General features: G+C 37.5%; 1 protein-coding gene across 8 annotated transcripts in view; it reads right to left on the bottom strand.

Annotated features, from left to right (window-relative positions):
• FOCAD (focadhesin) overlaps positions 1 to 26,863 on the bottom strand; it is a 380,810-nt gene that overhangs the window by 231,395 nt on the left and 122,552 nt on the right. For all 8 annotated transcript variants that reach the window (XM_058301924.1, XM_058301931.2, XM_058301923.2 and 5 more), the window contains one exon: positions 25,383 to 25,640. In XM_058301924.1, the coding sequence (XP_058157907.1) occupies positions 25,383 to 25,640 (258 nt within the window). The remainder of the gene's footprint in view (positions 1 to 25,382; positions 25,641 to 26,863) is intronic.

Here is a 26,863-nt window from a genome sequence, read left to right as displayed (position 1 = left end):
GACGTGGCTCAAACGATAAGAGTGTCCACCTACTATATGGAGGGTCCAGGGTTCGATCTCCAGGGCCTCCTGACCCGTGTGGTAAGCTGGCCCAAGCACAGTGCTGCTGCACACAAGGAGTGCTGTGCCACGCAGGGGCACTGCTGTGTAGGGGTGCCCCACGCACAAGGAATGCACCTCGTAAGGAGAGACGCCCCATGTGAAAAAAGCACAGCCCACCCAGGAGTGGCGTCACATACACAGAGAGCTGATGTAGCAAGATGACACAACAAAAGAGAGACATAGTTTCCCAGTGCCAGTGGATAGATAACACAAGCAGACATAGAAGAACACACAGCGAATGGACACAGAGAGCAGACAGGGGGGGAAGGAGAAATAAATAAATCTTAAAAAAAAAAATAATAATAATAATGGTAAAATCTTCAGTAAGTTATACATCCAACTATCAAAAATATTTGAAGGCCAATTCCATACAGGGTATTGTGTTAGGCACTAAAGACACAACTAAGAAAAGACAGTACCTACTTTCAACTAGTTTACTCTGGTTAAGGAATTCACAGTTATAATCTCAATCACTATTAACTGAATAAGCTTTATGTACCTGTACATGACCTTGGGTCATAGCTATTTATTATCAAGACCATTGCCAAACTAGTCTGCGAAAGCCCTATGGGCAGTAAACCTTATTCCCCTTTGTATTTGCCCAGAACCACAGTAGACATAAGCTGTACTCAGTAGACATAAGCTGAACTGAACAAAAAACTAATTCAAGAAGAAAAAAAATGCTCAGAAAATATAGGTGCTGAGACTGGCTACTTACCCCACAAAACAAACAAAACAAAACACACTGCTGCATTCTGTCACTCTCTTAGTACCTCCCTGAAAACACCATTTTAAGAATTACCGCTCTTAATCATTTTAGGTTTCTATTCCACTGCAGAGTCTGTGAAGCCATTTCTAGTCAATTAATACCAATTAGAAGAGTATTTCTAAATACATATTTAAATTTATATTGAAGAAGTAAGCACTGGGGGTTTTCAGTATCCCTGCATTGTCTAGCCACAAGCTACATGTGGCTATTCAGCAACCGAAATGTAGCTAGACTGAACTGAGATGTGCTTTACATGTAAAATGCACACCAGATTTGCAAGGTTTAGTACAAAAATATACATAAAATATTTAATTAAAATTTTATATTGGTTATATATATAAATGATAATATTTTGGATATACTGGGTTAAAAAGCATATTATTTAAAATTATTTCAACCTTTTTTTAACTTTTTTTTAAAATGTGGCTACCAGAAAATTTAAATCTGCATATGTGACTGGCATTTTATTTCTAGTGGATGGTAATATCCCCTATACACATCTATGTGTAATTTTTAAAAACAAACACATGCACAAACATACCGGTTAATGTTTCTCTTTTCATGTATTTGATGTATTGGGGGGATAAAGTATGACAATAAGCCAGAGGTGAACAAGAAATACATCTATCTTTTTAAATAGCTTAGCACTGCTCCTGGCACATATGGTAACAAACAAATAATTGTGAAATGAAGAAAAGGAGCTGTAAAAATCAACAATAAAAATAATACATAACCTTTATTGAGCACTTATTATAGATAAGGTACTGGACTCTGGATTAGCTCATTTAATTCTCATGTTGAATTTAATGAGGTGGTCTATTATTATTCTTACTTTAGAAATGAGAAAACACAGACATACAGAGTTATAACAGAATCTCCAATACGTTTTGCAGTATTACAAAACAGAACAATTCAATTTAGATACCTTATGTAAGAGGTTTACACAACTTTCTTTAAATAATACGCTTATTAATTGCCTTCTCTTTTTTTTTTTAAAGATTAATTTTTTTATTTATTTCTCTCCCCTTCTCTCCTCCCCAGTTGTCTGCTGTGTCCATTCGCTGTGCGTTCCTCTGTGACCACTTCCATCCTTATCAGCGGCACCAGGAATCTGTGTTTCTTTTTGTTGCGTCATCTTGTTGTGTCAGCTCTGTGTGTGTGGGGCACCATTCTTGGGCAGGCTGCACTTTTCTTTCGCGCTGGGCGGCTCTCCCTACGGGGCGCACTCCTTGCACATTGGGGCTCCCTAAGCAGGGGACACCCCTGCATGGCACGGCACTCCTTGCGTGTATCAGTACTGCGCATGGGCCAGCTCCACACGGGTCAAGGAGTCCGGGGGTTTGAACCGCGGACTTCCCATGTGGTAGGCGGACGGCCTATCCATTGGGCCAAGTCCACTTCCCTAATTGCCTTCTCTTGCATGATATTATACTAGAGGCTGTGGCAATAAGAGAAACCACAGGTTAACGCAATCAAAATACAAATATAGGCTAAATCCTATTACAAGTTAATACCACTCAAATTATTCCTTATCCTGCCAAAATATTAACAAACCTGAGTAACAGTTAATACACCAGTTACATAAAATTCCTGTTGAATTAATACAATCGCTTGGAATGTACTGTAAAAATTAGCACTTGCATGCCACTTTACAGTGTTTTATTTTGTTTTCATGGGCAGAATCTTTTTAATCCTCACAACACCCTGAGATATAGGTATTATAGGTTAGGTGAGATCTTAAAAGGTACTTCGATTCCTTGTTTGATCCTGGGATGTTCCTTATCAGGCTTTAATTCATTTTCTGTGGCTTTTCTTATGCTGTTCAGGATGGGTTGTGGTTTTCTTGGGGGGGCGGGGAACTAGGGGTTAGGGAAGCCACCTATAAAATTAAATTAGGTTCCAGATTCCTATCATCTTCATAAGTAATGGCTTTGGACTGAAAAAGGCATGCAGATAGCATAATTTTTAAATTTCTAAGAGGCCTGAAGAGGCAGGCATATTCCAACAATTTATCACTTAAAAAAGAAAAAGCATTAAGATTACAATTTAACATATGCCTTCATATAGAATAATTTAAGTAGCACCAACAGGTACTAAGTTACCTTCTTTATTGAGCTCCTTTTGAAAAATATTTATTAGGGCTCAAAACTTAGTCAAACTTGAAAAATAAAGCAATATTCAGTACACACTAAATGGTCAACTTAATTTTTAATGGATAAAAGACATGGTGAGAATAGTTCAGGTACTTGTAAATTCTAAATGTCTGGGTATGTCTTCATTGGCTTTTGAACACTTTCAAAGAGCAGACATGAGGATTCATTAGCTCTTAGCACATATGAACCTGCTCCAAAGGCAGCCAAGAGAGTTGCCTAGCAACAGTGCATTTTGCATCTCTCATCATCCCCAAAGATGCTGCTGCAGCAGCAGCTAGGTCAAGTCTCTCATTAGCAACCTGACAAAGGGTTTCTATCTCCCTTGTAACAAAATTATTTTTATTTCCAGGTGAAGTTCAAATATCTATGTATTATTCCTACTCACAATATATTCTCTTTCCTCTATTCCTTCTTTTCCTAACCCCCACTTCAAAAGATATATTTCAATGAGCCCACCAAAATACATGTAACAAAAGCAGGCAATGAGAAATCCAACAGAATTTATATGCCTATTCACATCATTCTAATACTTCCATTTCTTTTGGGCTATAAAGTAAGGAAGCTTTAGAAGAGAGAAAAAAAAAAAAGATGCTGGAATCAAACAATGGGAAACAGAAAAAGTCAGTTATTTTACTACTAAACAAAAATTTACTCTAATTAATTACGATGCTAAAGATAAGACTATTCCTATTTCTTCCCCATCCCCATAAAAACTAATTTCAACCATGTAGGAAAATAGCAAAGAGGCAGAAAATTCTGGAGTAGTAATAAAATATAACCAAATAGACTCTCAGTTTATAATGAATGTAATCCACTGGAAAGTCACTCTGGTTCCTAATTTTATGTGATATAAAGCTTCACCTCAGATAAACAGCTATTCCTTCACCTCTGAAAATATTTCTTAAAATACTTACCACTTAGCAATACTCAACATAATCCTACTTATATAGACTTAAACACCCTTAAAAGAAAATAAACACATAACTTTTAATAATAAGCACATTAACTTTTCATTTCATGTATCTAAAAGTGCTTAATCCAGACCTAGTCATAAAACACATACACCTTGGTCTCTGAGCCATAATGCTATCATGAATTTTCCTGCTGATTAGATTACAGAATGCCCATGACATGTTACAAAAGACAAAGTGTAGTACTAATAGAAGCAGATTAAGATGGGTATAATGAGGAACATTTAAAGGCAATTTTGATCACAGCAAATTAAATTAGGTAAATTTTTAAGTGATCTAAAAGAACAATGGCATATTTCCCTCTCCTTCCCCCAAGTTTTTTTGTAAACCTCGACACAGCAGAGAATGAATCTTCAGGACGATTTCCCAGAAGGGTGTCATTTACCACTAAAATATTTCATTCCAGCATTGAAAGACCATAAAAGGGTGAATGTCCTCCAGAGTCTCTAATAACGGTAATAGATCTTGTGTTACTATTCACAAGTGACCTCTCAGTCAGGCGATTTAATTTTTCCCCCCGCAGCATGGTTGGTTTCACACACAGTGTAATAACAGTTTTTGCACAACAAGACAATTCATCCGATTAGAAGGACTGTATTAAGTCTTTCATGAACAGCATGTGTCACAACAGCTAAAGCTAGGGTTTGATTTAAGACAACCTAATATATGCATGCATGATTCTTCATCTTTCTACTGTTGTAAAAATGATTCCCAGACTTTCTTTAGCAATTTTGCAGACCATTGCCTGAACCCTCCCTGGCTTCAAAAGATAACTAAGAACTCATCAAATGCTCACTGAACACTTTACAACTGGCATCAAGAATTCTTCACCAGGCAACAGAAACATGTAAAGGACTCCACTTTTATACATGGGTTAAATGAAATTCCAGTAATGTCTCAAAAGGGGAAAAAAGAGGGACAGAATGGGCCTAACTGGCTACTGCAATTACTTTTATGCCTCACGGCATTTCAGCCATGCACCATTAATTAAAAAGACAATATGATATCACTGAGAAAAGCTTTGGCTAAAGTGAATCTTGAGACCTCCATTTGTAAACCTCAGCAAAGCACAAAAAAATTAAAAGTGGAAACCAAAGGAAAAGGTATGAAAGGACTCGACCGTCTGGCAATCTCTACTACAATAAACAGTTCAGCAGCATTCAATATCCATAGAAGCCTAAACAAAAGTACATCTACACATTTCTTACTCCCCTGCTGATGAGATTAGAAAAGTTAAATCCAGAATCTCTGTAGCAAAAGGCAATAGTGCTAGTCTGAGGAATTCTCTGGTGCTCCCTTAACCTTACAACCTTTAAATGATGCTGACAGACTTGGCTTTCCCCATCCATCTCTGAATCTGGGCATGCTCCTCTGCAGAGCAGAGTCAGCACTCCTGAAGTACGAGGCTAGGAATGTCTTTACATCTCACGTATCTCATGGGGATTCACCCTACTGTTCTACAGCAAGCAACCGAACTTGCAAGATTAAAAAGTTCTCTTTAGACACTTGCAGCAGGTGAGATGCTCTCTTCTAGTTTACTTGTTCCACAGTCCCTAGGAACCTTGCTTCTTTCAATAGAGGTCTATACACCGGTGGTGGTTTGAAACTGTATCTACCCCAGAAAAACATGTTCTTAAATTGAATCCATACCTGCCAATGTGGACCCATTGTAAGTAGGATCTTTTGATGAGATTACTTTGTTAAGGTATGGTACAGTCCAGTCAGGATGAGTCTTAATTCTATTACTGGAGTCCTTTATAAACAGAATGAAATTTAGACAGAGAGAAAGAGAAAGCCACAAAAAGCAAGGGATTGGACATCAACAGAATCTGGAAGAGAAGGCAGAGACCAGGAGATACTGCCATGGTCTTGCCATGTGACAGAGGAACCACAGATCCTAAGCAGCTAGCCCCAGAATGCCAGTCTTTGGGGAGAAAGCATTGTCTTGATGAAGCCTTGACTTGGACTTTCTTTTAGCCTCAAAACTGTAAACAAATAAATTCCCGTTGTTTAAACCAACACATTGCATGGTATCTGCTTGAGCACCCTAGGAAACTAAACAACATTCCTCTAAGCAGTCCTATAACAAGAAATTGAAACAACTCCACTGCAGTGCTCTTCACTGCAGTGCTCTTCCCCATGCAGCTCACATATTATCCATGGGAAATACTCACGCAACTTTTGCTTCAACAAATTCTAGGCATGCAAGCCATCCCTACATTGCAGTACTCTTTTTTGCTGCTTCCACCATTACAACTAGCCAGTCTGCTTCTCATTTTTTTAGAATTTTCAGACAAAGTCAGATACCAATCAAATAGCAGATACATGAAAATACATCAAGTGTGGGGCGGAGAAGGGGGGACAACAAAACCCATTACAAAGCAACTCTCAGTAAGCGGATTTGGCCCAATGGTTAGAGCATCCGCCTACCACATGGGAAGTCCGTGGTTCAAACCCCAGGCCTCCTTGACCCGTGTGCAGTGCTGATGCGTGCAAGAAGTGCCATGCCACACAGCAGTGACCCCATGTAGGACCCATGCCCAAAGAGTGCACCCAGTAAGGAGAGCTGCCCAGTGTGAAAGGAGGTGCAGCCTTGCCCAGGAATGGTGCCACACACACAGAGGGCTGACACAAAAAGATGACGCAACAAAAAGAAACACAGATTCCTGGTACCGCTGATAAGGATAAAAGCTGTCACAGAAGAACACACAGCAAATGGATGGAGAGCAGACAACTGGAGGGAGAGGGGGAGGGAGAGAAATAAAATAAAAAATAAAAAATTAATTAATTAAAAAAACAAAGCAACTCTCTCCAGAAAACTCTCTCTTCTTTCCTTCACCTATCTTCTCATTTCTTCTCTTCCATACCCTCTGTATTAGTCAGCAGAAGGGGTGCTGATGTGCAAAATACCAGAAATCTGTGGGCATTATACTGGACATTGTATGTCCTCCCATAGTCTACTGGGTGGACTGAGGGAGAGTGTAAGCTATAATGTGGACCATTGACCATGTGGTGCAGCAGTGTTCAGAGATATATTCACCAAATGCAATGAATGTCCCATGATGATGTAGGAGGAGGTTGTTATGGGAGGGTGGGGTGAGGGGGGTGGGAGGTATATGGAGACCTCATAATTTTTTAATGTAACATTAAAAAATAAATAAAGACAAATAAATAAATAAAGGGTACTTATTTGGGGTAGGAGCTTACAGTTAACAGGCCATAAAGCATAAGTTACTTCCCTCACCAAAGTCTATTTCCACATGTTGGAACAAGATGGTTGCCGACATTTGCCAGGGTTCAGGCTTTCTGGGTTCCTCTGGGCTCAGCTCCTCTGTTTTCTCCACAAGGTCATCTGTAGACTATGAGGCTCTCTAGGCTTTGCCTCTCTCCACAAGGTCAGCTATAGACTATCAGGCGAACTGCTCTGTCTCTTTCCCTGAGACTTCAGCATCAAACTCCAAGATCAAAACTCGAACATCAGAAACCCTCAACTCTTCTTTGCCATGTCTTTTATCTGTGAATCCTCACCCATCAAGGAGTGGGGACTCAATGCCCTAATGACATGGCCAATTAAAGCCCTAATCATCACTCAATCAGGCCCAGGGACAGATCAGATTACAACCATATCCAATATCTATTTTTAGAATTCATAACCATATCAAGCTGCTATAACCTCCATATGTATAAGGGCTAAGAACTACAGCAGTTCTCAGATATCTGGGTTTTTGCTAATACTCCACAAATTCTACTGGGTGTTCTCTCTCACAACCCACTTTAGCATCTCAAAGTCAACATTAAAACATCTAGTTTAACATCCTGTTTTATAACTTTACCTTCTCTATACTTCATTGCCCCAATACTTTTATTTAAAGATTTTTAAAAATTTATTTCTCTCCCGTCGTCCCCCCTCCACTGCACCCCAGCTGTCTGCGCTCTGTGTCCATTCTGTGTGTTCTTCTGTGTCCACTTGTATTCTTGTCAGCAGCACCCAGAATCTGTCTCTCTTTTTGTTGTGTCAGCTCTCCATGTGTATGATGCCATTCCTGGGCAAGCTGCACTTTTCTCACACTGGGTGGCTCTCCTTAGGGGGCGCACTCCTTGCACTTGGGGTTCCCCTATGCGGGGGACACCCCTGTGTGGCAGCGCACTCCTTGTGCACATCAGCACTGCGTGTGGGCTAATTCATCACACGGGTCAGGAGGCCCTGGGTTTGAACCTTGGGCCTCACATGTGGTAGATGGACGCCCTATCTGTTGAGCCAAATCCACTTCCCCCCAATACTTTAGATAAATTCTCATCTCCATCCTGACTCAAGACTCTTAATGATTTGCTTCCTAATATTTGGCTACTATCCTCCCTAAGGAGGAGTTCTCTTATCCTATATATCCTAATTTAATATAGAACTACTGGCAGTGTTATTAACCAGTGTAATCTGTCACAGTTGTGTCTTTGCATATGCTATTCATTCTGCCTAAAATGCCTTCCCTTTTCCTTGTTTCAAGCAAACTTGTGGACTCCTCCACCTATGTTACAAGGGGCACTTACATATACCCCCACAATGGAAATAAACATCTTGAAACTATACAGTAATTTTTATTGCCCCTGTCAACCCACTAAACTATGATTCTGAAGGCAAATACTATATCTTTTCATCTTAATATTACTAGAACCTACCATATAGTAGGTTTGCAGAAATAAGTGTTGGAATTAGCTGATGAATGACTTGAAAATGCTTGATAAATAAATTGGGACCTAACGAAAATGAGTATTTCAAGCTGAATAATAATTCCATAATAATTTCACTTAATGAAGCTCAAGCTGCACCTCAACCATGAAAAATTGGATACAACTTAACACTAAATATACATAGACTAAAATGCCACCCATATAATTATCATTAATAATAATTCAGACTACTGGAAATAATGAAGGTAGGCTACACTAAACTATGGAAAATGTGAAATAAAATTCTATTGTTTTCACATATATACTGTAACAAACTAATTAGCTAAGTGCTGCCAAGTACTAGTACCAACTGATGTCTTAATGAATAATAGATAATTTGATCTTTTTTTCTTCTTTATTTCTTTTAAATGTTACATTCAAAAAATATGAGGTCCCCATATACCCCCCACCCCACCCACCCCACCTCTCCCACATCAACAACCTCTTCCATCACTGTGGCACATCCACTGCACCCCACAAATACATTCTAGAGCACCGCTGCACCACATGGACAGTGGTCCACATTGTTGTCCACACTCTCCCCTAGTCCACCCAGTGGGCCACGACAGAACATACAATGTCCAGCATCTGTCCCTGTAGCACCACCTAGGACAACTCCAAATCCGGAAAATGCCCCCACAGCATATCTCTTCTTCCCTCTCCCTACCATCAGCAGCCACCATAGCCACCCTCTCCACATCACTACTACAATTTCTTCCCTTACTAATCACAATTGTTCCCCAGCAGAACACCAGTAAGTCCACTCTAATCCATACTCTATTCCTCCATCTTGTGGACCCTGGGATGGTTATGTCCAGTCCCCCTCTACATCAAGAGGGGGCTTAGATTCTACATGAATGATGGATGCAATTCTCCTGCTTGCAACTGTAGGCACTCTTGGCTCCCTGGTGTGGTAGTTGACCCTCTTCACCTCCCTGTCAGCTGGCCAGGGTAAGTCCAAGAAACAAGAGGGTAAGAGCCGCAAGTCTGCTGAGGCCTAGGGCTTTGCCATCACAAAATGGCACTTTCATTGTACTAATGCAAATGAGCATATCCAAACTGTCTGCAAACAGTAGCTTCAACACCTCCTTTTATTTCAAGTCAGCCTATATTAAATTACTTTGAACCCTAAATTAAAAGGATTTCATTTAATAAGAGTCTACTGTGATCTAATCTAACTTAAACTCTGTCCCTGGGCTCCGTAAGTTTCCTTCCATTAGAATGGATAAAATATGACTATAATGGACAATAGTTTAATGGCTCCAGGATGACAGGTAGAATATATCTAATGTGTTTATGCATTAATCCAATAAGTCAACAAACATGTATTGAACTTCAGGAACTATCCAAGGTTGTCAGGAGGTGAGAATAAGTAGGGCATGATTTCCCTTAAGGAATTCCTTTTATGAATCTAATTCCAATTTACTGAAAATTTCCTGTGAAGACAGTTTACATTCAAGCTAACTATGCGGCACTTCAAGATGCTAATCTGTTCTTACTCATCTCACTCAGCTTTAGTTTTGTTTGATTCTGTCATATAATAGATTGGAGTTACATTTATTTTTATATGCTTGTTTCTCTTAGAAAGAAAAAAAACACACAAATTTGTCTTCAATGTAGAAGTGGTTCACTACCACAAGAACAATAATAAACAAAGATGACAGGACATATGGTCTCCAAAAGTCTAAGCAATATACCTTAAGTCATACAGAAATCATCTCCAAGTCACTTTTTTTAATGAGAGCCATTGTAGATTTACATAAAAATCATGTAGAAAGTACAAAGTTCCCATATATAACTCACATACAGTTTCCCCCATTATTAACATTTTGCCTTATTGTGGTGCCTCTGTTACAATTATGAAACAATATTATAAGCACATTAATATCACAGACCACAGGTGACGCCAGGGTTCTCTCCTTGGGTTATACAGTTCCACAGGTTCTTCTTTTACAATTTTGGTTCTGGAAACCCAAGTTACCTTTTAACAACTTGTTTGGCTCTACCTGGTTTGCCACCATGTCTAACCATTTGAAATAAACTGATGCCAAGTTTTATTACATGAACTGCCCTGAAAGATTGCCAGAGAGTCTGCTATCCTATCTAACATGAAAAGCACAAAATTATCACTGGTGGGATAGAAGTCCAGTGTGCTGAACAGACACAGGAACAACATAAGTCTTAAGACTACTGGTAAGGGAGCCAAAACAGCTATTTAGCTTTATGAATTCTGGAGTAGACCTTTCCCATCAAATCCATCATATCATGACTCATTGGCTCAATTACAGCTATCAGATGGTCACTATAATTGTGACTATGTGTTGCTGGCTTTCTTTGACTCCCCAACAAGAAAATTGAATTTACAAGAGAAAATTACTGCTAGTGAATTAATGGTTCACAAAGTGAAAAACTAATCCAGGACACATCCAGAAATTTAATTATCCACTTTTTGCCAATGGTACTCAAAGTACCAATGGTACTCAAAGAGAATCATATGAATGTCAGGTATAAAATAAAAAGTAGCACTTCATCGAAGATAGAAACAGGCAACATAACTTCCAGTTCATTTCAAAGATTTTTTTTTTACCTTGTATTTACCCAGCAAGTCTCAGTCCACATATCACTTACTCTAGGCAGCCTTCTCTGGCCTATTTTATGACTAGCTGTTCCTTTCTCAACTTCCACAACACCCTGTGCTTCCCTGTATGGTAGCATTTACTATAGGATATTCTAATGCCTATTACGCCTGTTTCCCTTGTGCACTATGAGCTCCTCCATAACTGTCTTTATGTCCCAAGGTGCAAGTAAAATGTGTATCCCATAGGGGTTCTCCATGAATGCTTACCACATAACTGATTCTTTCATTGCCTTTCCAAGATCCCAAATTGACTATGTATCTCACCGAAACTTTTTAAATATTTCAAACCTTAGAACCAAGGAATAATTTTCTCAACATTTTAAAAATGTCATTTTCAAAATAATAAATGGAATATAACAACCTACTTTTTTGTTCCCAAAAATATTCATTTCTTTAATTAGGTTTCAGAATCTACCAATTATGATTATTATAAGTATAAAAGAATAACATTTGACCATTAAAGGGAAAATTCCTATTTCAAGCACGCTTTTTACAATGATGCACTTGACACTTCTCAGTTCTTCCTTTTTTTTTTTTAAAGATTTATTTTTATTTATTTAATTCCCCTCCCCTCCCCCGGTTGTCTGTTCTCTGTGTCTATTTGCTGTGTCTTGTTTCTTTGTCCGCTTCTGTTGTCGTCAGCGGCACAGGAAGTGGGGGCGGCGTCATTTCTCGGCAGGCTGCTCCCTCCTTCGCGCTGGGCGGCTCTCCTTATGGGTGCACTCCTTGCGCGTGGGGCTCCCCAACGCGGGGGACACCCCTGTGTGGCATGGCACTCCTTGCGCGTATTAGCACTGCGCATGGGCCGGCTCCACACGGGTCAAGGAGGCCCGGGGCTTGAACCGCGGACCTCCCATGTGGTAGACGGACGCCCTAACCACTGGGCCAAAGTCCGTTTCCCAGTTCTTCCTTTTGATACATGCATACACCAGTCATGACTGTGTGTAGATGTGTGTGGTATATTTACTTAGGTATAAATATCTGGCTAAATGTGATTTCCTATTTGTAGAGGGCCAATGGAAGGTAGCAAAATAGAGGCAAAAAAAAAAAAAATCACACAAAAAATTAACAATATTCTGGCCAGATTTCAAACAAATGTTGAGGTTTCTCCCTTAATGTTTTATTTATAATTATCTCTACAACTCACTGGGCCCATCTAAAAACTGTAAAGCTAGTATATCTTGTGCCACTAGTAAGAAATCTAAGGTCAGTATGATTCTAGGTAAGTTTTCCTTTATCCACTCTTGTCTGAAATCTTTTGTGACTTTCTCTTTATCACTGAAGTTCTGGGAACATATTTAGGCACTGAGTCATTCTCATTTGCCATACAGAGGGCCCTAACGACCTTAAGTCTTATGTGCTTTTGCAGCTCAGGAAAATAGTTCTCTGCCATGTTTAAAGTTTTTCTCCTTCATCTTCTCTGTTTCCTCCATCTGGAATTCCTACTAAAGAGATGTTGAAATTTCCACATTAACCCTGTGTCTTAACTTTTTCATCTTTTAGCTCAATTTTCCAAAACATTTACTTGGATATTCCACAAAACACTAAGTCCTTATCCATTTATGTATTATAGTAATCACATTTTTAATTTCCAGATTCTCTTGTTCTTGAATTTCTTCTTTTCACAGTGGTGTTTTTGTATCTAATACAAAAATATGTATACCAAATCTTTTCAACACTTCTTAGGACTTAATGGAAAAAAAAAATTATCTCCTGCTCCCTGAATTCTTTCTTCTTGAGGCAGATGCTTTAGTTACTCAGGCTACTAAATTTTCTCAACAGTCTGGTGAGCCTTGATTATACATTTACATTTATGAATCAAGACCAAGTTGGTGTAGGGAACTAGCATGGGTTGTTTCTGCAGATAAAAAGAAATGTTTACTTAAATAAGACTCTCCTCTGACTGGAAGGGCTAAAAATAGTTGAGGAACATTATCAATGGGCAGCTTTCCTTTAAGGTGCCTGGTCATGATACAAAGTAGGCAGAGAACCCATACTCCAACTCCCTTCACCCTCCACTGACTAGATAGCAAAAATTCTATTCTGGGAATGGTGGATGCTGGAGATTGAATCATGACCCCCCTACAAGGGGTTTACTTCCTACCCTGGTCCTGTGTGAGCTCATTAGAAATGGTATCTTCAAGACCTAATCCCCAGTCCTGTTTGTGTGGGTGCATTTGTAAACAGGATCTTCAAAGACGATGCCAAATTGAATCAGGGTGGGCCTTAATCCAATAAGACTGAAATCCTTATAAGCAATCACTTCGTAGAAGACACAGGAAGAAACCAAGAGAGACAGATCACCACATGATAGAGGCAGGGAATGATGGCCAGCAAGCTACCACCAGAATGCTCCAGACTTTGGAGGAAGAATGACTTGCGATACCTTGATTTTGGACTTCTAGCCTCCAAAATCATGAGACAGAAATTACTGTTGCTTAGGCCAACTAGTCTGTGATATTTTGTTATAACAGCCCTGGCAAACTAAGTTAGTAGACTTCAACGTATTTTCCCTTGAGCAGAATTTCTCATGTCCATTATGGAAATTCAAGGTCAGTAAGGCAACTGCTCTGATTCCCCTCTCAACTACTAGAAGGTCATCCCAATAGGGACTTCTTCCCTCATTGCGATTTAACAAAAGACAAAGCTACAGCTCACAGCTTTCTAGGTGAAACTTACACTTCAAGTGTTACTAAGTCAGATTTGGTACACAGAAGTCAATGAAACATGTATTGAAACCATAAGCCTAACACTAACACTAACCTATTCAGTTTCTGAATCTAAGCAACATTGCTCATTCAGAGCTTTTTAGGTGAAACTTGTATTTCAACTACTTGATATCCAGTTGGGAATGGATAGACACCACTGTTCTGAATGTAGTTCTGGCCCATCCTTATCAAACTCCATCCTCATCCTTTTTTTTTGCAAATAATATATCTATTGTCTTGCATCTAGATTGCAGAAAGTATAAAGAACTCTCAAAATGAAATCCTCACCATCATCCCCAAAATATTTGAACAGACCCTCAGCAAAGAAGATACACAAATAGCAAATAAACACATGAAAAGATGCTCAGTATTATCAGTCTTTTGGGAAATGCAAATTAAAGCTACAATCTAATACCACTGCACACCTACTAGAATGGCTAAAAGTATAATAATTGACCATGCCAAACGCAACAAGAATGAACCCTCATCCTTTCTGATGCTCAGTGTTCAGTGATACACGAAGGCAAATGCTTTTGTTTCAGTATATTAGCAAGCTTGGTCATGACACAGTGACATGAGATTGAACTGAAAATCACAATTAAATAATTCCTTCAATTGAGATTTTTAATAATTTATCATCTGTTGATTCCTCAGAAGCAATTCAGCCTGATAATAACACCAGGAAAGACTAGAAATTGACACAGAACTGTTTCCTTGGTATAAACACTAGGCTTCCCATACAAAACTGGGAAAATATAAAAAGATTCAAATGTCAATTAAAAACATTTCATTCTACAGATACCTATGTAGAGTTTATAAAGAAAAAATAAACATATTGCCACAAAATGGGGTAGATGTAACTTGACCTTTTATTTTGGTCTGTTATTCTCTAATTACTTCATGCTGACAGGTTCATCCCAATTTTGCTGAAGGTATAATCGATGCAATGGCTACAAGGGAATAGTAGTACAGCATTTCTTAACTGCAAAGCTCTTTATTAAAAGTACTGTACATCCTGATTTCTTTTTACTGGTGTGAAGAACACAGGGAGCAGACTGACTTCAGGGGGTAGCAATTCATAGAATTCAGCGACAATAGAACAGAGTGCAAAGTGTCCAAAGACTCTTTGTGCAAGTTCTCTTTTATAGAATATATTTTCTCCTTTCTCACAGCAGTAGCTTTCAGACCATTAAATTTCACACATTTCCTATTCATTTTTCCTGTTAAAATATGGCTTATGACCCTGCGTAGAGCTACCACAAAATTCTAACCTGAAAGTCAACTTTTTAATATATGCTTTTTAAAAGACCAGCAAGTCATGGGCCATGAATCTAGACAAATAAATGATTTCAAATGGCCCAAAACTGTGTACACTTTTACAAATGGAAAAAGTAAGGCCTGAAAAATCACAAGGGATAAATAAAATTATCAGAGATTACCACTGTTCCCAGTAAGCATGACCTTTAGCAAGATTTAATGACCAAAAAGTAAAAGGAAATAGAAGACCTAGCAGTTGTAAAATGCAAGTAAAACAAAATATACTACTCTATCCCTCCTTCCAAACAAGAAAAAAGTAAGCAAGTGCTAAGAGTGTGAAAGAAGTATTGCGTTTTGCTAAATTCAATTTGTTAAGGACATTAGTAAGTGTAGGTTTTAAGGAAGGAACTTAAGGTCCTCTAAAGTCAAACTTTATTAACTTTGGTCTTTGGAGGAATTAAGAACAGAATACAGTTTCTATTTTATAAACCAGTAAAAAATAATCAATATGCCTTAGATATAGTACCTAGAGTTATTCCATTGAGGTTGTGAAACTAAATTATCATAATATTTTATTTTTAGTCATCCTAGCTTACCTAAAAATTATGCCTTTGTGACTAATGGTCAGTTCAGATGCCTAAATACTTAATATCGCCATAAATGCATAGCCATAGTTAGAAACAAAGGAAGAAAACAAATTTTCTCAGGTTTTAAAGCCATTAAAAAAGTAACCTTGATTTCCAAAAGAGAATATAAAATTTTCTCAGGTATGTGTGCTCATGTGCACTCACTCTCCTCATTCTCTCCCAACACACAGTATTTATAAGACATACCGGTAAGCATCTAATCTCACCTACAAAGCTAATGTAGAATCAAAAGCTATGTGAAAATAGCTTCCTCCAATACCTGATATTCTCTATGATAAAATGCTTCAGATGGAGAAAGTTCCAACAAGCTATAGGGGAGGCCAATAAAGAACAGAAGGCAAAACAGATATTAAAGAAGGATTTATGAGGTGAGCAATATCCTCTTCTCAAAGGCCAGGGTGCAGAAAAACAATGTGGAGAGAGGGAGAGGGAGAGGAGAATTCCAGGTAGATTCAGAGAGAAGTTTACCTAAAGCTGCCAGAAAGAACATGGCTGGAATATTGTTGGACGCCAAGGATCGAACTAGCAATAAAACACAAAAGGGAAGGAAGGGATAGGAAAAGAGGAAGAAAAACTAAGTTGCTGACTGACTCTTGAACTAAGACACACATAACCCACTGAACGTATTGGAGGAGAGTGTAAACTACAATGTAAACTATAATCCATGCAGTGCAGCAGTGCTCCAAAATATATCCACCAAATGCAATGAATGTGCCACAGTGATGAAAGAGGTTGTTGATGTGTGTGTGGGGGGGGGGGGGGGTGGTAAATAGGAACCTCTTATATTTTTTAATGTAACATCTTTTGTGATCTATGTATCTTCAAAAAAATACAATAAAAAAAGAACTAAGATACAATCAGATATACAGAAAGGACTGAGAAAAGTGGACTTAGTGCTTAGTGTTATAAACTTCTAAGTGTATTTTGGGGGCCCACAATTACACAGAGCAGATCACAGAGCCAGATGTGGTTCTTGACACCTGACATGTCAACATGATGACTTCATAAGCATGAGAGGTACGAGGTCAATATTTGCTGATTAACTAAACATTATTAACCTCTTCTTAAGGAGGCAGTATAAGCCTCAGACATTTCCTAACTGTCCACTTATGTTACACAATTGGGTCAATAACTAAGTGTTCAAAATAGGATTTTAGGAATGAAGTCATCAACATAGCAACCTAAGACATCCCCTGAAAAAACTTCCACAGAGATTCAGTGAAAAAAAGGACAAATTCTACTTCCTTACAACTCTGGAGGACTGTACAGCCTAGAGAAGGATTCCACAATGAATCAAAGAAAAAAAAAATCTGGTAGGAAATTTCTGTCCCAGACTGTTTTTTTGTTGTTGTTGCTGTTTACTTGCATGCCAGGGAGAAATATTTAAATATAGTTACCCAAATTTATGCTTAAGCACAGGTAAGACTTAGAAGAGAAGTTATTTAAGTCTTTGGAAAAAGACAACAGAATGACTTAGGAGACAGTAATTTTTTTCTTCACTTTCCTTTGTTTCCTTGTTTGGCCTTCAGATATAAGGTTAAGTAGCCAAAAACAGTACTGAATATTTTGAAAAAGCAAGTTTTCTAATTGCGAACTGAAGCTCAGAGTACACTGAATAGAAATAAATCAAGGTTCTAATCTATCATTACTGGTAGGGTGATTTTTATTTCCCTCATTTGGGTGAAAAGATTATAAGACATTTATTCCTACTTCACATGTCCTTTCTCACCTTATAGAAAGAAAATAAATCATTAGCTCAGATTCACTCGGGAGCTGATACTAAAGAAAAGTTTTAGACTACTGAAAAACAGAGGCTAAGTAAATAGGTAATAGGTAAGTTACTTAACCTCTGTAGTAGAATTCACCTACCTACAGTCTGGTTATCTAAGTATTTTGTTTCTGTGACACTTTAACGTTGTAATAATCTACTGTAAGACCTTGTGAGAAAAAATATGTGGAAATGTTTGAAAGAGATGTGCCATATATGAAGTATGTGTTGGTATTATTGTTACAATTATTAATTCTAAGTAGCAGTAACAGAATTTATTTTTGGTAGTACTACTAATAAAGAGCAATTAAAATTATTAATAACAACTTATCACCTAGCTATATTATTAATAAGGTGATTAGTTTTTAAAATGTGATTATTTCTTACTCACCATGTGCTTTGATGGTCCCCTCCCCCTACCCAATTAAATTTCATCCCTAATTTCTCATCCGGATCCCTGGTGGCATGTATTTTCTATTAGGTTTAATATATTTAGGGCTGTAGAAGATATGAAGCCAAGTCATCAGAAGGAAAACCTGGCTTTGTAAGTACTATTTTAGAGTTAATTGGCTATAGATGACCATGGTAAAATGACTAGATATTTACCCAGAGCCATAACAATAAATTGACACTTGAGAAAAAAATACATCCTAATTGTTAAGAAACTCCTATTCTCCATATCTAGAAATGCCATCCACAGTTACTAATACTCCTTTATAGTCTTTTTTTTTTTTTTAAAGATTTATTTATTTATTTCTCTCCCTCCCCCCCCAACCCTGGTTGTCTGTTCTCTGTGTCTATTTGCTGCGACTTGTTTCTTTGTCCACTTTTGTTATTGTCAGCGGCATGGGAATGTGTCTCTTTTCTTGTTGCGTTGTCTTGTTGTGTCACCCCTCTGTGTGGGTGGCGCCATTCTTAGGCAGGCTGCACTTTCTTTCGCGATGGGCAGCTCTCCTTACAGGGTGCACTCCTTGCGTGTGGGGCTCCCCTACGCAGGGGACGCCCCTGCATGGCAGGGGACTCCTTGCACGCATCAGCACTGCACATGGGCCAGCTTCACACGGGTCAAGGAGGCCCGGGGTTTGAACCGCAGACCTCCCATGTGGTAGACGGACGCCCTAACCACTGGGCCAAGCCCGCCGCCCCTTACAGTCTTCTTACAAAGACAACATGTGAGACTCAATTTGCAGATGGATGCTCAAGGTTAGGTAGCGCTCAGTAGATCAGTGCCTTTTTTATTTTTGAGGGGAATGTGTTGGATTGTTCTGAGAACAGATCCAAGAATGGACATCCTAAGTGAGTTTCCATGTCAGTCTTGAAAGTTGTAAGCACACTGATTTAAAGAATTTAGTTTAGTTTATGATATTTCATATGACAGTTTGTGCTTCAATAAATGGTAGCTCTATTTCCTAAATTAGTGTTTTCTCTGGAAATATTACCTAATAGGTTCACAGGCTCTTTGGTTACATTTAAATAATAATTCCTGCCTCTCTGATATAAAGAGTAATCTTATTTTCCCCACATTTTGGAATAAACCATTCAGGCTGCCTTCAGAGATGCCTAGAATGACAACTGAAGCACACGGCGTACTGGCTTATTGGTAGTAATGTCCACTAGCCTTTTCCTTTCCTCTCCTGAGAGCTCTTTCTTACCTCTATGATTTGTCTAGGATCTGATCATATCCAAAATGAAATAAACAGTAAAAACTTTAAGCGTATGCTGTACTGAGTTATTTAAAAAGGGATGACAGGGTCCCTAGAGTAAATGAGGGCATTTTATGAACTTAAATTTATGGCTTTTTAAAGAATAATATCAAATGCTATTTTTTATTTATTAGAGAAGTTGTGGGTTTACAGAACAATCATGCTTAAAATACAGGATTCCCATACACCACCTCAAGGTTCATGAAACAATTTGTTACAACTGATAATAACAATTTATAATCATCCTATTTTTTTAATGTAGCAGCCATTTAATAGGAGATTCTATGTTCTAGACACTGTGTGATACAATTTACATAGATAAACTCATTTAAAAACCCAATACACAGGCCTTTGACATATGCCCTATTATTATTTTTAAATCTTGATTTTTAAATTAGAGAAGTTGTAGATTTAAAGAAACATCACGTAAAAATTAAACATTCCCATATATCCACCTATTGTTGGCACTTTGCATTTGTGTGATACCTTTATAATAACTGAGGAAATATTATTAAAATAGTGTTATTAACTATCATCCATAGACAAATCTAACACCCTATTATTAACACCTTCTATTAGTGTCCTACATTTGTTATAATTCTTGAAAATACTGTGTTACACAGTTCTGTTGTCTTTTAATTTTTATTCTTGTAAAATATACAACCTGAAGTTTCCCCTTTTAACCACACTCCAATATATACTTCAGTGCTGTTAATTACACTCACAATAATGTGCTACCATCACCACCATCCATTTCCAAAACTTTGGAATCAACCTAAATAAAAATTCTACACAATTTAAGCATCAACTCCTCATTCACTACTCCCAATCTACTCTCTTTCAACCTATATTCTAGATTCTAACTATGAGTTTGCTTATTATAATGAGCTCGTTACAGTGAAACCATACAATATTTGTCCTTTTGTGTCTGGTTTATTTCACTCAGCATAATGTCCTCAAGGTTCATCCTGTTGTTTTGGGGTGCAATGTTCTGTGTATGTCTGTTTGGTCCAGTTCATTTAGCATATTACTCAAGTTCTGTTTCCTTATTGATCTTCTGTCCAGATGTTCTATCTATTGATGAGAATGGCATACTGTAGTCTCCAACTATTCCAACTATTATTTTAGAGGTGTATATTTGTCCTTCTTTGTCTCTTATAACAACCTTTAATTTAAAGTCTTTTTTGTCCTATTAATACATTAATATAGCTATCCAAACTCTTTTTTGGTTACTATTTCCATAGAATGTATTTTTCCATCCTTTCACTTTCAACCTATTTGTTCTTTGGATCTAAGGTGAGACTCTTATAAATAACATGTAAGTGGATTATGCTTTTTTTCCCTTCATTCTGCCAATCTGTGTCTTTTGGCTGGGGAGTTTAATACATTAACATTCAGTATAATTACTGTAAAGGCAGTACTTACCTCAGCCATTTTCTTCTTTGGTTTTTATATGTTATATCTTTTTTCTTTTTGTCTCTCTTTTCCTCTTTTACAACGTTCTTTTCTGAATAGTTAACCTTTTGTGAGGTAAATGACTAACAAGGATGCCCCAAATTACATGAGGCAAAGACTGGCAAAACTGAAGGGAGTAATAGATGTCTCTACAATAATGGTTGGAAACTTCAATACGCTACTCTCAGCATTGGATAGAATTTCTGGGCAGTGGATCAATAAGGAAATAGAGTGCTTTTATAATATGATAAATGGACTAAACCTAATAGACATATACAGAACATTATACCCCAAAACAGTAGGATATGCATTCTTCTCAAGTGCTCATGGGTCTTTCTCCAGTATAGACTATATATTGGGTCACAAAACAGATCTCAATAAATTCAACAAGATCAAAATTATACAAAGCACTTTCTCTGATCATAATGGAATAAAGTTGGAAATCAACAACAGGCCAAAAAAAGGAAAAATCGCATATACATGTAGCTTAAACAACACATTCTTAAATAATCAGTGAGTCAAAGAAGAAATTGCAAGAGAAATCAAAAAATATCTCAAGATGAGTGAAAACAAGAACACAACATATTAGAACCTATGGGAAGCAGGGAAGGCAGAGCTGAAAGGGAAATTTTTAGCCCTGATTGTAAGCTTACATTAAAAAAGAAGAAAGAGCTAAAATCAATGGCCTAACTACACAGCTGGAGGAACTAGGAAAAGAAGAGCAAACTATCCCCAAAGCAGGCATAACGAATTTAAATAACAAATATCAGAGCAGATATAAATGAAGTTGAGAACAAAAAGACAACAGAGAGAATTAACAAAACCAAAAGTTGGTTCTTCCAGAAGATTAACAAAATCAACAAACCCTAAACTAGATTGAAAAAGAAAAAAAGAAAAAAGATGCAAATAAATAAAATAAAAAATGAAAACAGGAATATTACTACTCACCCCACAGAAATAAAAGAAACCATAAGAAGATACTATGAACAACTGTACACCAACAAACTAGACAATATAGATGAAATGGAAAAATTCCTAGTAATGTTCAAACAACCTAAACTGACCCTAGCAGAAACAGAAGACCTCAACAAACCAATCACAAGTAAAGAGATTGAAACAGTTATGAAAAAACTCTCCAAAATGAAAAGCCCAAGACTAGTTTCACAGGTGGTTCTATCAAGCATTCAAAGATTGAACACCAATTTTACTCAAACACTTCCAAAAAATTGAACAGGAAGGAATGCTACCAAACTGATTCTATAAAGCTAATATCACCCTAACACCAAAGTTAAAGATATTACAAAAAAAGAAAATTAGGTCCATTTCCATATTGAATATGGATGCAAAAATCTTCAACAAAATACTTGCTAATCGAATCCAACAACACATTAAAAGAATTATTCATTATGATCAAGTGGTTTTTCATACCAGGCATGTAAGGGTGGTTCAACACAAGAAAAACAATCAGGGTAATACACCACAATAATAAATTAAAGAAGAAAAATCAAATGATCCTATTGATTGACACAAGAAGGGCATTTGAAAAAATACAGCATCATTTCTTGATAAAAATACTACAAAAGATAGGAATTGAAGGAAACTTTCTCAACATGATGAAGGCCACAGATGAAAAACCCACAGCTAACACTGTACTCAATGGTGAAAGACTGAAAACTTTCCCACTGAGATCAAGAACAAGACAAGGATGCCTACTCGCTGTTGTTCGATACACTGCACTCCTAGAAGAAAATGTGGGGATTATCTTCAAGACCTGGAGGAAAGTGGTGGATTCTTGAACCTTACACTGAAAACACAAGCAATGAAAGAAAACATGGTTAAGTGGAACCTCCTCAAACTTAAATACTTCTGTGATTCAAAGGACTTTGTCAAGAAGGTCAAAAGACAACCTATTCAATGGGAGAAATTATTTGGAAACCACATATCCAATAACGGTTTGATTTCCAGTCTATATAAAGAGATGATTCAACTCAACAATAAAAGAGCAAGCAATCCAATTTAAAAATGGGCAAAAGACTTAGACATTTCTCAAAAGAAGAAATACAAATGGCAAAAAAGTACATTAAAAAATGTTCAATATCACTGACTATTTGGGAAATGTAAATCACAAAGACAACTATTGTGATTAGTAGTCGAAGAAAATGTAGCATTGGTATGGATAAATTGGCCATGGTGGCTGCTGGGGGTAGGGAGTGGGAGGAAGAGATGTGATGTGGGGGCATTTTCAGGAGTTGGAGTTGTCCTGGGTGGTGCTGCAGGGACAGTTACCAGACATTGTATGTCCTCCCATGGCCCACTGGCTGGACTGTGGGAGAGTGTGGACTATGGTGTGGACCATTGACCATGAGGTGCAGCGGTGCTCAGAGATGTATTCACCAAATGCAATGAATGTCTCATCATGATGGAGGAGGCTGTTGTTATAGGGGGAGGAGTGGGGTGAGGGGGTGGGGGTATATGGGGACCTCGTATTTTTTTAATGTAACATTAAAAAAATAAAGACAAAAAATAAAAATAAAAAAAAAGATATCATTTCACACTGCATAGAATGACCATTATTTTTAAAAAAAACAGAAAACAATAAGTGCTGTACAGGATGTGGAGAAATAGGAACTCTTTTACTGTTGGTGGGAATGTAAAATGGTACAGCCTCTGTGGAAGACAATACAGTGGTTCCTCAGGAAGCTAAATATAGAACTGCCATATGATCCAGCAATTCCTCTATTAGGAATACATCCAAAAGAAATGAAAGCTGTGATATGAACAGACATTTGCACAGCAATGTTCATAGCAGCATTATTCACAATTGCCAAAATATGGAATAACAGCCCAAGTGTCCATCAAGTGATGGAATATAAGAAATGAAATTGGGACACATATGATAACAGGGATGAACTTTGAAAACTTTATGCTAAATGAAATAAGCCAGACAAAAAAGGACAAATACTACATGGTCTTACTAATATGAACTAAATATGAAGAATAAATATATGCAGTTAAAACCTAGAGTATAGGTTATTAGGAGATAAGAGGAGGGCAGAGAAGGTATACTGATGCTTAATGTATGTAGTTTTAATTAACTTGACTGTAAATGTGGAAATGGATAGAGTTGATGGTACCACATTACAGAAAGTAGAACTAACTCAGCTGGTTTACAAATGGGATTGCTAGAAATGTAAATGTCAACTGAGAGAAAGCTAGGGACTAAATAACATAGTGAACCCAGAGGCAAATGTGAACTGTGGTTAATAGTACAAACACAAGAATGTTCTTCTATGAACTAGAACAAATGTACATCACTATTGCAAGGTGGTAAGAATATGGAGAAGCATGGGACAAATACAATTAATGTAAACTATGGATTATAGATAACAGCAAAACTGTAATATTCTTGCATCAGTGTTAAAGATGTACTGTGTTAATAATACAGGAATAGGGGGGTATGGAAAAAATAAACCAAATGTATGCTATAAACCATAGTTAGTGGTAATAGTCTGATTATCTCATAATGTGCAACAAATGTTCCACAACAATATACTATGTTGATGGAAGGGTGTTGTCTGGTATTCCACACACATTCGTGATTGTTTTGTAAGATCACAACTTCTCTGAAAAACATATTTTAAAAAGGAATAATTTCATATTTTAAATAAACATGTGATTCCTACCTCCACTACCAATTTTTTTTCCTCTAGGGTTACATAATTTTCCATTAAAGATGAAACTTTTCTTCATCACTCTTGAAAAGAAGCACAAGCACAGATAATAGTAAGCAGTGGATAATAAAAATAACATACCTACTTGGTTAGGAAATCTTTCCCTTTACAGAAAATGTATTCTAGAGATTATATCCAATGGGAAAAAAAATCACAGATTACAACACTAAATGTGTGGTTAGCTTTTAAAAAAAAATCTTAATTAATACCTCGCTAATTTCTCATTATACTCTATGTTCCATGTACATCCAGCATATAGATCAGTATCATATATAATAAGGACCCAGTATTTTTTAGTTGATTAAATGACTGAATAAAGATAGGATCAAACTATAAAGGAGTTAAAAAAGGAGTAATGTCCATTGTATTGCTACCTTTACCTTGAACTCACTAATCTCAGTCTACCTTAAAAGATCAATATTTAGAACTAAGGGATATGTATCTTGGAATAGTCTACAAAAATTAACAAAGTATTAAAAAATTAGCAAATCCAGAAAAATAGAAAGGAGGAGGAAGAAGAAGGACCAGACCATCATCATGTACAGATTTTCTTTGAAGTTTGCTTTCATTAAAGAAATGTTGGCATTATTAACCCAGGGCGAGAAGGTAACTCATTGGGAAGGTAAAGATAGGGAAAAAAGGAAATCAACCCCTAATTTATAACTTTTATATCGATTATCCACAATGTAAGAATATTCTATAAATCCAGTAATTAATCTTTACCCCATTACTGCTTCACTATTCTCTTGCTTTACCTGAGAGGAATCTGCTTGGGCTAATTCTGTCATGACCTTCAGTATTTGGCGAAGATTCCGTCCTTTATCTTCAACAAGGAGATGAGCCAGCAAAAGAAACACATGCACAGGGACAACTGTAGTAATCGGGAGCAATGACTCCACTGAAGCCAACCAGTCACTCACTGCAGACTCTTCTCTCATTATATTAAGGATCCTCCAAGCTGTAAATACTGAACCATACAGGCTGGTTATCGGGAATGCTAGCTGGCAGGAGACCTGAAAAACAAATGCATAAAAGGGCATGAATAAATGAGATAAATTAATTTGTCAGAAATAAAACCAACTCTATTCTGGTCAAAAAGTTCTCTGCACCCATTTGAGGTAACAGGATTATACAAAGGGAAAATTGATAGGTGGGACTCTATAACAGTTTAACATAACTTTTCCTCATATTTATCATTCTCTTTCAATTAAGGCAGGAAAAATGAATTAATATACAAGATCCAGAGGCAAAAGGGTTGAAAAAGCCATTATCACTACTGAAGTATTCACCAATGAGAGAGAAGAAAAAAACTGCATTTGCCCAGCTCCAGGCCCTGTTAAAAGGCAGCCCTGGGGAGATGGCAGACTTGGACTAAGGACAATTCATTTTTGTAAAAGACTGTAGGTTAATAGAAACAGAGTTGGTTCAGCTGGAGCCTAGGGAATTCATTAATAATTGTGAAAAATTTCTGTAATAAGAACTAGCCTGACAGCTCTAAACTCAAACAATACTCAGGAAAGATGTTACATTTAAGTCAATCTGAGAAATGGCTTCTCACAGAAATAAAGTAGGGCTGTCAGGGCTAGAGAATGCACAGAATTCTGCCAAGGTAAGCTGATTTACTATGTGTACATAAGATGGCTTCGGAGAAACCGTAGACATTAAAGAAGCATTAGAGGGAAGCAGACATGGCTCAACTGATAAAGCAGCCGCCTACCATATGAAGGGTCCAGGGTTCGATCCCCAGGGCCTCCTGACCCTTGTGGTGAGCTGGCCACAGTGCTGCCATGCACAAGAAGTGCCGTGTCACACAGGGGTGTCCCCATGTAGGGTTGCTCCACACGCAAGAAGTGCACCCCGCAAGAAGAGCCACCCCACATGAAAAAAGCACAACCCATCCAGAAGTGGCACTGCACACACGGAGAGCTGACGCAGCAAGATGACACAACAAAAAAGAGACACAGTTTCCCAGTGCTGCCAGGTAATGCAAGCAGACACAGAAGAACAGAGAGCAATTGGACACAGAGAGCAGACAATGGGGGGGGGAAGGGAAGAGAAATAAATAAATAAATAAAATCTTTAAAAAAAAAAAGCATTAGACATTGCATGCTAATGAAATAATTTAGTTCATGTAGAATGTGATGAGACAAATTAAAAATATCTAGATTATTACCCTCCAGTGTTGGGGGACTGAATTAAATAAGTCCATATTACTAAAAAGAAGGGAAGCAAAAGT

The sequence above is a fragment of the Dasypus novemcinctus genome, chromosome 8 (genome assembly GCF_030445035.2).
Source record: "Dasypus novemcinctus isolate mDasNov1 chromosome 8, mDasNov1.1.hap2, whole genome shotgun sequence".
Lineage (NCBI taxonomy): Eukaryota > Metazoa > Chordata > Mammalia > Cingulata > Dasypodidae > Dasypus > Dasypus novemcinctus.
Note: the sequence above shows the minus strand (reverse complement) of the source record. Positions and strands in the feature narration are given on the sequence as shown.